This window comes from Plectrocnemia conspersa, unplaced genomic scaffold, assembly GCF_051122295.1.
Source record: "Plectrocnemia conspersa isolate PC_06_02 unplaced genomic scaffold, ASM5112229v1 ptg000013l, whole genome shotgun sequence".
Classification (NCBI taxonomy): domain Eukaryota; kingdom Metazoa; phylum Arthropoda; class Insecta; order Trichoptera; family Polycentropodidae; genus Plectrocnemia; species Plectrocnemia conspersa.
The window spans coordinates 4,525,594-4,539,180 of record NW_028277177.1 but is presented as its reverse complement, the minus strand read 5'-3'; the positions used below and the strand labels follow the sequence as shown (position 1 = coordinate 4,539,180).

Here is a 13,587-nt window from a genome sequence, read left to right as displayed (position 1 = left end):
GGAAAACATAGGTGATCAATTTGCTTAAATTATCTATTTAAAATTCCACCTTTGAGTATTACTTATAAACCTTTTTTATTTTATTTTTATTATTGCTTAAATTATGACAGCGATATATTTTTTTATTCCTCAATTAAAAATAATTTGTAGATAAGTAAGCAATATTTTTATGAGACTAACAAATAAAAATATTTATAAATAATATTAGTGATTGATTAAAAAAAATATTACCTTGTCTAAAATTCGATACTCATACAACAAAATCAGAGCTTAGCCATATTTATTAATTTAAGGGATGATTATAGAGTAAATTTTAATTTGCTCATAATATGCGCGTTTTCTTGAGATGCAAATATTATTCTGGGATTATTTTCTCCAGCTCCGGTAAGCTCGTTAAAAATCTGGATAACTCATGGTACAAGATTTGTCAAAAGTCGAGTGTACGCAAAGGAAGCAATCGAACTGTGATAATCACAGAAATCAAAATTCTACAGAACCCTTAGATTTAAAACAAAAATATTGAATTTGCATTGCCAGGTCAAAGTACTCAAATCTGAAATCTAACAAAATTATAATACTTGGTGTATGGTTAGATATAAATTAAATAATATAAGGAATTACAACATGGTGGTATTTTCAGCAATAATTTTAATTAAACACTTATATCAAAAAAAAAAAAAAAAACAGAAGAGAGATTTTCGATTATCAAGTTAACGTTCAATTGAAACATCTGACATTATCCGGACATTACCTTTCTGCTTTCTAGAGAATATGGTTTATACATTATAAGTACTTTACCTATTATAGGTTATTGCTATCAACATAAATTAAAATAATACCCAAATATTATATTCAAAGCTTTTCACTAACTTATATTAAAAAAATAATAAAATTATGCTCTATGCGTTGAAAGGTTTTCAACGCCTTTTTAATATTAGAAGCTATATAAATAAGGGTGAAAACATCCATTTATTACACACAATACATTTGTTCCGCATTCTTGATTGTTTTTCTATTTTTGCGAAATGACGTAAGTGCCATAAGTAAATATATAAATTAGTGATATAAAATTTGATTAGCACAAAAAAAAAACTAAATCTGTCGAATGCTGCTTTATAAAGCACAACTGAAGCAAACTAACATTCTCAATCTTGATATATTTCAGTGAAAGAAAATGGACAAGGAAAAACTTTATAGAAGAAATTAAGCAATGTTTTAAGACTCGCAATAAAATCAAAGGAAATCTGGAGCTAGTCGATGCCGAAGACTTATTTTTCATACCGCTATTCCATCTCCGATTAGTGGGAATAGATTATATTAACAAGAGCTTTCACGGACCAAACCCATATTTCATAATGACATTTTTTCTAGTTGTTTTGATATATACGTGGATTCGTGAAATGATGGAAATTTCTAAACATATCAAAGACCTAGATCTGATAGTTGAACTGTTGTCAACAGCATTCCTGAAATTTTTATTGGACTTTAAAGTATTCAGCGTTTTACGCTACAATAAAAAATTCATCTTAATAGTCGAGCAGTTTTCTTTATTGTACGAACACTCAAAAATAGCAAAGGGGGAAGGTTGGGATACAATGAAATACTACGTAAAAAAAAACATCTTCTTTGTTAATGTTTTATACTTCATTTGCGTAAGTTAATATTATTTTTACATATATTTTTGATATCTTATATTTATTTTACAATATCGTTCACAGGGCATTACCGTGATTACGTTCATTGCAAAAAGTATATATTATAAACAAAAAATTTTACCATTGCTACCTATCCCAGCAATTAATATGGATACAACTAGTGGTTATATTTTCAACTTATCATGGGATATACTTCTAGTCTATATTGCTATACATGTAATTTGTGGAACTATAACGCTTTTTGTTTTGTTCATTTGCATGTTGAATGCTGCATTTAAAAATCTTGAGTTAGATGTGTTAAAAATTGGAAACGATAAAAAGTTTTTTTTAGATGAAAGTAGTAAGTTAATGTTTTTTATATACAATTATATATATAGTTTATTTATTTAAGCAATAATTTGTGTTTTATTTAAAGATCAAGATTCTGGAATGTGGAAGATTAACAATAATTATACAGATCAATATTTGAAGAAATGTTTTAGAATGCATCAATGGTTATTGAAGTAAGGTTATACATATTTTTTACATCGTCATTTTACGTTCAAAAACACATTTTCATATATTATTATATGCATTGAAAATTCTTGGTATTAGGTTTAATCAAAATATTGCTTATTTACAATAAAAGCTCTATTGATAGTGACAAAATATGTATTTTTTAAATAAAATATGTATTTTGAAGACTAATAACTTTTAGACCTTGAATTAGACTGTTTTATCATGCTCTTAAAAATATTTTTCATTTCAACATTATAAAGTATAATATTCTAACTCCCTTAAAACAGTGGTCTTTTAAAAAAATTCTAGATTTTCCTGATCATAAAAGAATATTTAGTTAAGCATGAGCACTTATGAGTTTTTTTAAAAAAAGCTTAACATAATGAAAAGTGTTTCTTGAAATACAAAGCCAAGCATCCTGAAACTCCTGGTAAAAATATTATTTTAATTTAGATTTAGTCACAAACGCAATTTCAACAATTCAACCATAAATCTCTCTAGGCAGCTTATTTTCATCTAGATATTACGAAAATATATGCAATACTTGATAAAGATCTAGAAAACGACATGGCATTGAACTTTCCTATGCTTAAAGGTACACAGCTGTTAGAAGAACATCTTTACATGGAATTTAGATCTGAATGCAATAATAACTGTAAGATGCTTTTAAGCACTTTCAAATATACTGCATATAATAAAAAGGAAGAGGTTATAATGGCAATGTTTATGTCGTTTGTTATTAAAAAGCGTTCTCAAATTGATACTGTGAGGAACTCAAAAAGGAGTGAAAAAATCATTTAATAGGTAGCAAACATATTTCACGAAATAACCGCGATCCTTTAATTACCTTTAAGTTTCGAGAGTTTTTACAGCAAAATTTTGTATCAAAGGCTTTTTCAATGTACATAAAAATTGTATCTACATAGTCTCTTTCGTAAAGAAAGATTAAAATAATTTGTAAGATTTTTTTAAAATATGAAATTCAAAAGCATATGAAGGAAATTTCTTAACATTATTCAAAGCTATAATCTTTAAATGTAGATTGAATTAACATTAAAAAATATTTTAAATATACATATTTATTAATGATTGAAAGAGAATTTGTTAACCAGCTTGTTTATTTATTATACATTAAAATAAACTACATTATATAATATATATTTTAAGGATAAGCAATCTCATTATATCTGCATTAAAATATGATTGCTTCGGAGAAGTAATCTTTTCTACAATGATGATTTGCATGACTCTCTACCAAACCCTGTTGGTAATAAAAAACACTATTATTTACAAACATAATAGTAATTTAATAAACATTTTTTTTGCCAGGTTAAAAATTTCTCGTATGGTTCCTATTTTTTTTCGTCATCACTGCAAGTATTGGGATACTGTTACTTTGGCGAGCAATTGATAACTATGGTAATGTGGCAATAAAATAAGCAATAACTTTATTGATATATATTATATAGATCGTTTATCAACTAAATAATTATATTTATAGAGTAATCAATTAGAAATGGCCATATACGCTTGTGGGTGGTACCGGACGTCCGTAAAACATCAAAAAGCGCTAAGATTAATGTACATCATGGCCCAAAAACCGATCAGATTATCTGGAATATTTTTCGACATAAACATGCTAACCTTTTCAGCGGTAATAGAGAATTATTGTAAAAGTAATACATATTTATATATTTAATTTATGTATTTTAAATATCAATTTACTTTTAGATAATGCAGAATGTTTATTCATTTTTCACCCTTTTGTCACAATCGTCTAAAACACAGTCTTAAATATTGTTAAAATATCATTAAGATTGGAATTCAAACATAAACATGTATTTACATTTATGTTACAACAAAATAAAAAATATCGTAAGAGTAAGTATTATGACACATTAATAATTTCACAAAACTTTAAATTACAAGATGGCACTAGAAAGTTGTTTAACAAAAATATTCTATCAAGAAATTAAATAAAAAACATAAACAAGACATTTTTTGTTAGTAACAAAAAATTGTATAATTTTAGTTAACTGTTATGTACATTTATTCTATACTTCTGCATATTGTTAGGAAAATAATAAAATATATTGATATATTATATTGCTTTTAGACGTCGCTTATTATGATATTAAAGTCACATCTTATAAATAACCAATTATAATACACTTTTTTTGCAAAAAAATTTGTGATTCAATATTCAATAGCTTATCTAATTCTAATTGTATTTTCCTATAGCATTATACAATCTTTATTAAAACAATATTTATCACACTATTATGTATTTCAAATAAAATTTGTATTACACATGTGTTTTTATGTTTTTAATTGATCCAAATATATACACATGTAATATTATAAACTGTACAAAAGCAAAATATATAAATATTACATTAATATTAATATATAATTTGCTTCCCAACTTCAATCATGTTTTAAGGAATCTGTTTCGCCTTCCTGTACTTGGTATTTAGTATTGATCATTAAAATAATTAAACGCTCAGATGTTTAATATAGCTTTAAGATACTGATACTGAAAGTTTTTTATGTTTGCTTTAGTTTTCAAATTAAATTTTAAAAGGTTGTGAAATCAGTTTCACTGCTCATCTAAAGCGTATTATTGAACTGATTCTCAGGATTTCGTCATTTTCTTATCTTTGGAAAGACACAAAAGTCACCCAAAGTAATAAAAAGTATGTATCATTAACCCATACGTCACGGTGCCTCGAAATGAAAAATGACATCCGATGGGGTCGCTCAACTCCCCCAAACATTTCAAGTCAAAATATTGATGAATTCTTCATCAAATATATTTAAAAATGGATAATTCTAAGTATAAAATTTGTTATTCATGATAAGCTTCATCATCTGGTCAATATTTAGGATTTTTTAATTAATCATTACGACGCAAAAAGCGACGACGTAAACGCCGAGATTTCGCTGCAGACTAGCTTTGCAGGTATACGAATGACCGCCGCGCGCTCGGTACATAAAACTACGGAGTAACCCAAAAAAATAAACAAGTATTTAATTTATTTATTATTTCAATTTTTGAAATAAAAAATTGTTGCAACATTTATGTTGTTATTATACAAAAAAGTCAATATATAAATACTATTTTGAAATTAAAATATAAATTTGAAAAAATAAAACACATTTATTTTATAAACACAAAAAAATTCTAGTGTAACACTAAAAAATATGTTTATCTTATACATATATATATATTAACATTTTATATTAATTTCAAATTTGTAAAAACTTTTTTCAAGCACACCTTTCTTTCGGATTGTGATATTTTGTGCAAATGATTATCTATAAAAGTGAGAAATGACATTTTTGCTAATACGAGTTTATTGACATATAATTCAATTGCAATCAAATATTCACTCACCATTGTAATTTTCTCCACCGTAATGGGAAATCTTCCAGGCAAACTGAATTCTTATCCATAAGTTTTTATGTGTATCGTGCTAATAATTTAAAAATAATAACTCGAAAAAATTCTCATTTTCTAAAAAAATGTGTCATTTCTGAGATTCGGTACTTCCAGTGAGCCAGTAATATCTGACGGGAGATAATATTTACTCAAAAAAATATGTTATGATTTCCTTATAACAGGATAGAAAAAAATACAATTTAATCTTACTAATCTGACAATCTTTAAATTCTCAGTAATCCAATATTATCTAATGGTTAATGGTAAGATAAATTTTTAGTGTTTTGTACTTTTTATATATGTACATCGTATTTTTTATTTTCTGTAATTTGACTTCATTTCTAAATAAACTCTTTTACATTGGCATTCGTGTCCTTGCCAACAGTTAGAGGGCGAAATATTTCTCTGATTGCGGCTATAAAAATTGAAGGAATTGGCTAGAGAATCATTCAAATCGATTAAATTTGGTGGACGTTATGCATGTATATGTACACGAGTATGTAGCCACAGTTACTTTGGCAAATTGTAATAAATATTATATGAATACATATAAGAAATAACCTGCAGCTGCTCGGAAAAATAAACTATAAATTGTGATTATGTACACGTGAATACAATAAAATGCATTTATTAAAAAATATCTTCTCTGGTCAAACGATCATCAAATCTGAGCATCGAAAATCTATCTCTAGGCATGGCCGCTGAATAAAAATATTGTTTGAACAGTTCGCTTGTTGTCCATAATTATTTGAACTGTATTTTACCCCCCATTCAATCCTCCAGAAGATAATAGGATGCCTATAAACGCTTCAACTTCGATACGATTTACGGGAGAAATGTCTTTTTTGAAATGTATTATCAATATCGATATCGCTATCGTATTTGCTACTACTCTCGTCAGAATCTTGCAAAATTCTTAGCAACTCTTCGTCAGTTACAAGCCGATCAGCCATTTTACAATTTCAAAAGTAACGTGAGAAATAAAATAACAATAACGATCGAATTTGGCGGTTCAATTCGTACTGTGTTTTTTTGGGGAACGGTGTAGTTTGCGATAAAGCGTTGAAAGAACCGCGTGGAGGGGGCGCCGCGCGAAATTCTTAGAAGGCGAATTTCTCTAAAAACTGACTCAGGTATACAAATCACGCGGCGACAGTAGCGATTAGAGTTGATTTTATTTTTTTCTCGCGATTGGAGATAATAAAGTACAATGATTATTTTTAATATTAATTCTTTAAACTATTTTTGACAAATACAAAAAGTTTGCGACAAATAGGATTTATATTAAATAAGTTATTTGAGAAAAACCAAAAAGTTGGGGGAGTCAATAGACCCCACAGGCACGGAAGGGTTAAATGAGCCGTTGATTTTGAAAGTGGGGCAAATCTATTTTGTTAAAAAAAAAGAGTTAGAGCTAATTTATGTTTTCTTATCTATAAATAACAGTGTAAATTATTTAATAGTAATTTATTTTGGTCAATGATATTAATTGTTTGTTGGTTTTGAAAGTGAGGCAAGTCCACTCAAAATAAAATAATTTTAATAAAAATTAAAAAGCGTGCTATGTTAGGTAGTTTCCATAGTTAAGAGTCTTACAGACTAACGGTTTTACACATAAGTGTGCTAAGAGAAGAATGCGACCGATAAATTACAGGGGAACGCAATGAACTTGCAGTTTTAAATATTATTTAGATACCAAAGGAGCAGAAATTTTAGTATGTAAAAGATTTATTTAGACACATTTAATATATCTAAATTTTAAATGTGTCTAAAAAAAAGAAACGGGAAATCAACATTTTCATAATATCATGTGAGGTAAGTTTATTAGACTCTATTTAAAACAAGTTTTTTTGTTAAAATAACGCAAATATAATTATTGCTTATGAAATTTTCATGAAAAAATACCGTAAACAATATAAAATATGTCTATTATTGCTTACTAATATTTTTAAACCTTTGATACTTGTCAGCTATTGAAGCAGTTTGAGTACGGACAGTAGACAGACAAATCTATGTCTTTTCTTACCACACACGATCTGATTTGTCCGCCAGGCACCCGCGACGGACAGATCTGTGCATGTATGGTGTATATATTTTTAAGCAGGATTTTTTTTACAAGAAAACTGTTTATTATATCATTTCACTTTTATTTTCGGTTAAAAGTTGATTGGTAAAGAGCATATTTATTATGATCTTGTGGTTATCTCTAAATCTAACATATATAGGGATTCATTTACACGAAAAGACAATTGATTTATTTGCAAAAAAACTTATTAAATTGCAAATAAGCAATTAGTTGTTTTTTTACATTGTTTGCTATATCATCGATACTGAAAAATTTAGAAAGATATTACACGAGAAATTTAATTTTTATTCTGATTTCACAATATCCAGTAAGTTCATCAGTGTACAACGGAAAATCTAAAAAAGAGCAGTTTTAAAACCATTGATTAATGTTTATGCACTGACCGTAAGAACATAATCTTAATCTTTTTATCATTTCTATTTATGCGGCCAGTACAGAACGTACGTGACAATAGTGATATTCTCATTTAACAAGTGACAGGTCTTTGGGATCCAAAAAGCGGGTCGTGAAATTTCTATATCTCAAATTTGTTGAAAATATTTAATAACCTATTCAAATGACAGGTTTTAACCGTTTTACCCGGTAACTCCGCGCAACGGTCCTAAAAAGACGTAATTAGTCATGGCAACAAAATATGAGTAAACTTTTTCAGACTATCCATATGTATAAAATCGGATGCACAGAACCCAAATTACAAGTATGATTTGAGACGTGCAACACGTCAATAACATTTAAACCAATTTGGACACAAGCGTTCGTACGAATTTGAATCAAAAAGAACCGCTGATCATCAACACGCGAGATCGAAAAAGCAGCCGCTTCCCTCTTCACGTCAACCCTGGTACAACTGTATATCCAAAGTTCAAATTTCAACCCGTTTTACAGACAACTGAATCGTTTGAACGCAATCACGGATCAGAAAACTTTAAATATAACGTGATTATTTTTTTCACAAATATCAATTATAACAAAAATAATTTTTTGTATAAAAAAATATCACTGAAACATCACTGCGCAAATCCTTTGACGCAATATATTTTTTTTAACGTTTTTTTGAATACGCAGACAATTCTATCTATTTAATATAAGCTATGAGATACTGTTCCGGTTCGTATTATTTAATTCTAATATTTTCTATATCTAAATTCCAATGATTTTAAAAAAAATGTAAATAAAATCTCACGCACATTGGTACAAAATTTTCCGAACTAGTTTTTACTAGCCTATAATTGCAAAGCAAATATTTGTTTTACGTTTTAAATTGATTTTTTTAATACTATTGCAAAAAATCAAAGGTACATATTTTTAATGTAGATCTTTGATATTTAAAAAATAAGGATCTTTCCCAATACCTATTACATCCATGCAATATCGTTTCAAAAGAGTTTAAAATTTTAATAATAATTTACGTACATTTTTTTATATACATAAAATTCTATGTAAACACTTTTACACTTATTCTATTTAAATATATACGTAACTTACCTTAGTAGATGCGCCAAAGAGAGGAGATCTGTCGTCGTCTTGTTGCGGATATAGCTTGTCATATCGGCGTTTGCAGATAAACCTGCAGATGATGAAGATGGCGATAGTTGCCATCGAAGATGCAGACGCAAACGCCGCCCCGAGAAGTGCAGACTTTGCGTCGATCATCTAAATACCACAAAAATAAGATTAAGTAAATATAGGTACATTTTTCGTTTATATATATATGTGTACCGTATAAAGTTAAAACGAGAGTGACGAGGGACGACATGTAGATAGCGATTGTAATAATTTTCGATTATTACCATGGTTACGATCATATTGATCAATACGTATAAGCTGTAGAATGTTCCTTATATATTTACTTCGAGGCACTACAGATTTATTAAAATATAATAAATCAATACCTTATAGACAATTAGCAATATTTACTTTATTTTTTTATTAGTTTAGGTTTATCAAATATTTTTTCAAAATCATTGTATTTAGCTTGCCTCATACCAAAAAAAGATATCTACAAGATTATTCTTTATTTAAATAAACCTTAATAAGCATAACAGAAAATAAAAATATATAATTCGCCCAGAATTAAGTGAAAATTATATATTTTAACAAAATACAACATTTTGACTCATAAAAATTAAATAAATCTGTCATTAGTTTTTTTGTAAATTATCGATTTTATACTTAAAAAGACATACTAAATTCATCGTTTTATAACACTGTTGCTATGACAGTATATTAAAAACATATTTATATATTAATTTTTGTATTTAATTTTAATATACCATTATACACATGGTACCTATTTCAGAAGCTTTTCAAACATTTTCTTACTACAATTTAAATTTTAGAACAGTATTACATTTAAATTCCGCCTATATTTTATATAGTATAAAAATTATCTTTTTACTAACAAAATCTATAATAAAAATCTAAGTAAAACGTATATATAGTGCATATAAAAAATATTAACACTTACCAAACTTATAACAGACACATTATAAAATGATTACATACATAAATCTATGACTTTTTACTCATATGATATAAAAGCTAAATTTTTATTGAAGAACAAGATATTATTTATTTCACAACAAATGAAATATTTTATTTTTTAAAAAGTGTCTTTTACAGAAACAAGAGAAGCGTTAATAAGTTTAACGTTGTATTAATAAACATTTTTTTTAATATATTTTGTATAAATTTATATTTTATAAAATAAAGTGTAAAGGTGCATTTAGCCGCAAAAATATTTTTTAGTGAATGCTTATTACCAGTGAAAATATATTATCACCGGTAGAAATCATATCTCAATACATTTTCACCGGTAGATAAATATTTATAATAGCCAAAATAAAATTTAACTGATAAACGCTAGTAAATTATTGTAGATCTACGAAACTTAATTTTCCTAATGCGAAACGCCCATCTAATTAATTAAATATACTCAACTTCTAATCAAAATTCTTAAACTAGTTCTAGTTAAGGTTTAGCTAAATTTATTTTAAATATTGTAGTGTTTTATCGAACGTTGTGACGCCACAAATACAGTTTTACTGATATTGCTCAGTGAAATTGTATACATTTTATTTTTCTGGCTTAGTTAGTGAAATTATTTTTGTACAAATAAAAATATATTTTTACTGGTAATACACATTCATTGTTAGATATAACAAAATTTGCATTTTATTAAACAAAAAATTCAAATTAAATATTTTTTTTCATGTTTTTATTTTTAGCGAATTTCCAAGGCTGCTCGAAATTTAGTTGGTTAGGTTTTAAATATATTTCTGTAAAATATGTAGGCATTATAATAAAACATTCATACTTAAAAATTATAAATCTGCTATTTATTTACTGATTTTATATATTTTTTATTAAAATATACAGTAGACCCTCCGGTATGTGTGAGCGAGCCATTATCAACTCGGAGCGATTGGAATTAGTAATTACTCTAATTATAATTATCTTCGATAACCACAAATTAGGTTTTAATTAATTAATTGATTAAAATCGAGATAGTTCGTCTATATATACATAGTATACTATTTTTGAAGAGCTAATCTTATACATATGTATAATAAAAAATAATATATAGTAGCATGATTTTTGTAGATTTTATCAGTATGTACGGTAGACCCCCCAATAACACGGTAAATTATGGACGTACTATTTGGATGCCCGTTACTTTATTTCACGAGGATATCTCAGCACACGCGCCTGATCCATAAGTACCTATTGAAAAAAGTATGAGTATTTTCAAATTCCCTAACTACACGCACCCTAATAGCACGTCCCCAATTTTTCGTGTTATTGGGGAGTCAAATGTATTTTTAAATAATACATAAAAAAGTAATTATTAATTCTTTTTTGTATATCACTCAAAATAAAATAACATCAACATATATATTAAGTCAATAAATATTTGTGACAAAAACTTTTTAAAAATATAATTTGCAGATTTTTAAATGGAGACACAGATTTACTTTTAATTTATTCTTAAAGACTAATCAAAAAATTCGTTCAATTTTTAACTATTCGAAATTATAAATATTTTTTAATGAACATTGGTACAATTATGTGTAAAGTATTTGTTAATAATTGTAGTATGATATTTTAAAATTTTGAAGCTTAAGCTTTCTGAGTACCAGTTGTATTCTTTTTTTATTTTTTGTATATTACAGAAACGCATGTATTCACTCCTTTCCCATACGATGTATTGATACATATTTATAGCACAATCATTTTTAGTTGTGTGGAATATATCTTCTTATTCTTACGTTATGTATAACAGTCATGGTTCATAACAGTTAATACCCATCAAACAAAATAAATAAAAAATAAATCACTTTGTGACTGCCGAAATTCCAGAAGTTACTCATATATCCGAGTTGATATTGTGCAGCTGTGGACTCTTTTAATGCGGCGTTGAATTTTTTTTAAATATATTAAAAAAATAGTATTTTAAGTCTGTCTCACATAATTTATTAGAGTGATATTTTTTGAGCATACGGTTGCAGTTTTTTTTTGGCAAACTTTATTTAATATTTATTTTTATTAAATCGCTGCTTCACTCCAATTATGCACCAGCTTATTTTTTGCGTATTTTTCGTATTTTTCAGATATTTTTTTCTGAATAAATATTTAAAACACGTTTCATGCAGATATGATAAAGTAAGAACGAAAAGTAAAATAGTAGCTTCTTACGGATGTTTCTTAATAAATATTCGTTTGCGTTTTCCTAAGACGTTAATTTAAGCTTTGGCATATCGATTATCATCATAGACGTTAATAAATCAGCCAGGAGCTATATTTTAGTGGTCTTTAGCAAGCTTATCATATAAACAATTATTTATTAGTATAAAATGTGTCATAACCAATGATTATTTAATAAAGAATCAATCAAAATAAATTAAGTAGATTACTAACACATATCTAGACAAATCTTATGTATACAAACGACACTGTTTCATCGCTACAATTTTGTGTGCGTAATTTAGCTCCTGCGATGCGCTAAATTGGATACAAAATGCAATTTAGAAAAGCGGCGCGCTTCGCTCTCAAAAAATTAAATTACACGTCGCTGGACGATAGTTTTTCTTTCCTACTCTTCAATAATACACAATCATAGTAAAAATTAAAATAATAAACTTGTTTGTGGTGAAATGGTGACTGAGCACTTGAAGCGTCGCGTCGGCCATTTTGATTTTCCACGCAGCGGCACGTTCAGTTAGCGGCGCATTTTCAGGACAAACATTTGCTCCGGGCAATTGTGTTATATAACGTTATCGTAGAGCTTTAAGGTTAAAAATTGAGAGACAAAATATTGATCTTTAAAAGATGCTGATACTTCCCATATTTGTGACATATGTTTATTATAATTAACCAATACAACTCGTGTGTTTCTCCTGACTAGCATATTATAAAATATTAAGGCAAATCTAATTTAAATGTAATTTTTACGTAAAGTATATATTTTTTATCTACAAAGTCATAGCTTAAATTATTAGCTATATATTGAAGTAATATTTAAAATATGTAGATAATAAAAAAAAATATGCAAACAAAGTTATTGTCTTTCTGAAACATTTTTTATAGTACTTCAAATTCGTATGATAATTATTCAGTTTCATTGAATTAGAACTACTTTTTATATTAATTATATGTATTAATTGTTATGTTTATTATTTTATGTGTGTAGAAATATGTTTTCAGATCTTAAATAATTAAGGTATTTTGTTGTATTACAAACGAAACTACAATCTACCCTTGAGCTTATTTGAATATTGCATGCGGATTAATGATGTTTATATATATACAATCAAGGCTAATATTATATTAGCTTTGTACTTTATATTAATATATATTATCGTATTTATGCCAAACTATATAGATAATTAAAAACAAATATAATTTCC

At 27.0% G+C, this 13,587-nt stretch overlaps 1 protein-coding gene across 1 annotated transcript in view; it reads right to left on the bottom strand.

Moving 5' to 3' along the window:
• Sytbeta (Synaptotagmin beta) overlaps positions 1-9,328 on the bottom strand; it is a 50,255-nt gene extending 40,927 nt beyond the window's left edge. The window contains exon 1 of the mRNA XM_088201900.1: positions 9,167-9,328. Within this exon, the coding sequence (XP_088058026.1) occupies positions 9,167-9,280 (114 nt within the window). The 5' untranslated portion in view covers positions 9,281-9,328. The remainder of the gene's footprint in view (positions 1-9,166) is intronic.
• Between the last annotated feature and the right edge of the window lie 4,259 nt (positions 9,329-13,587).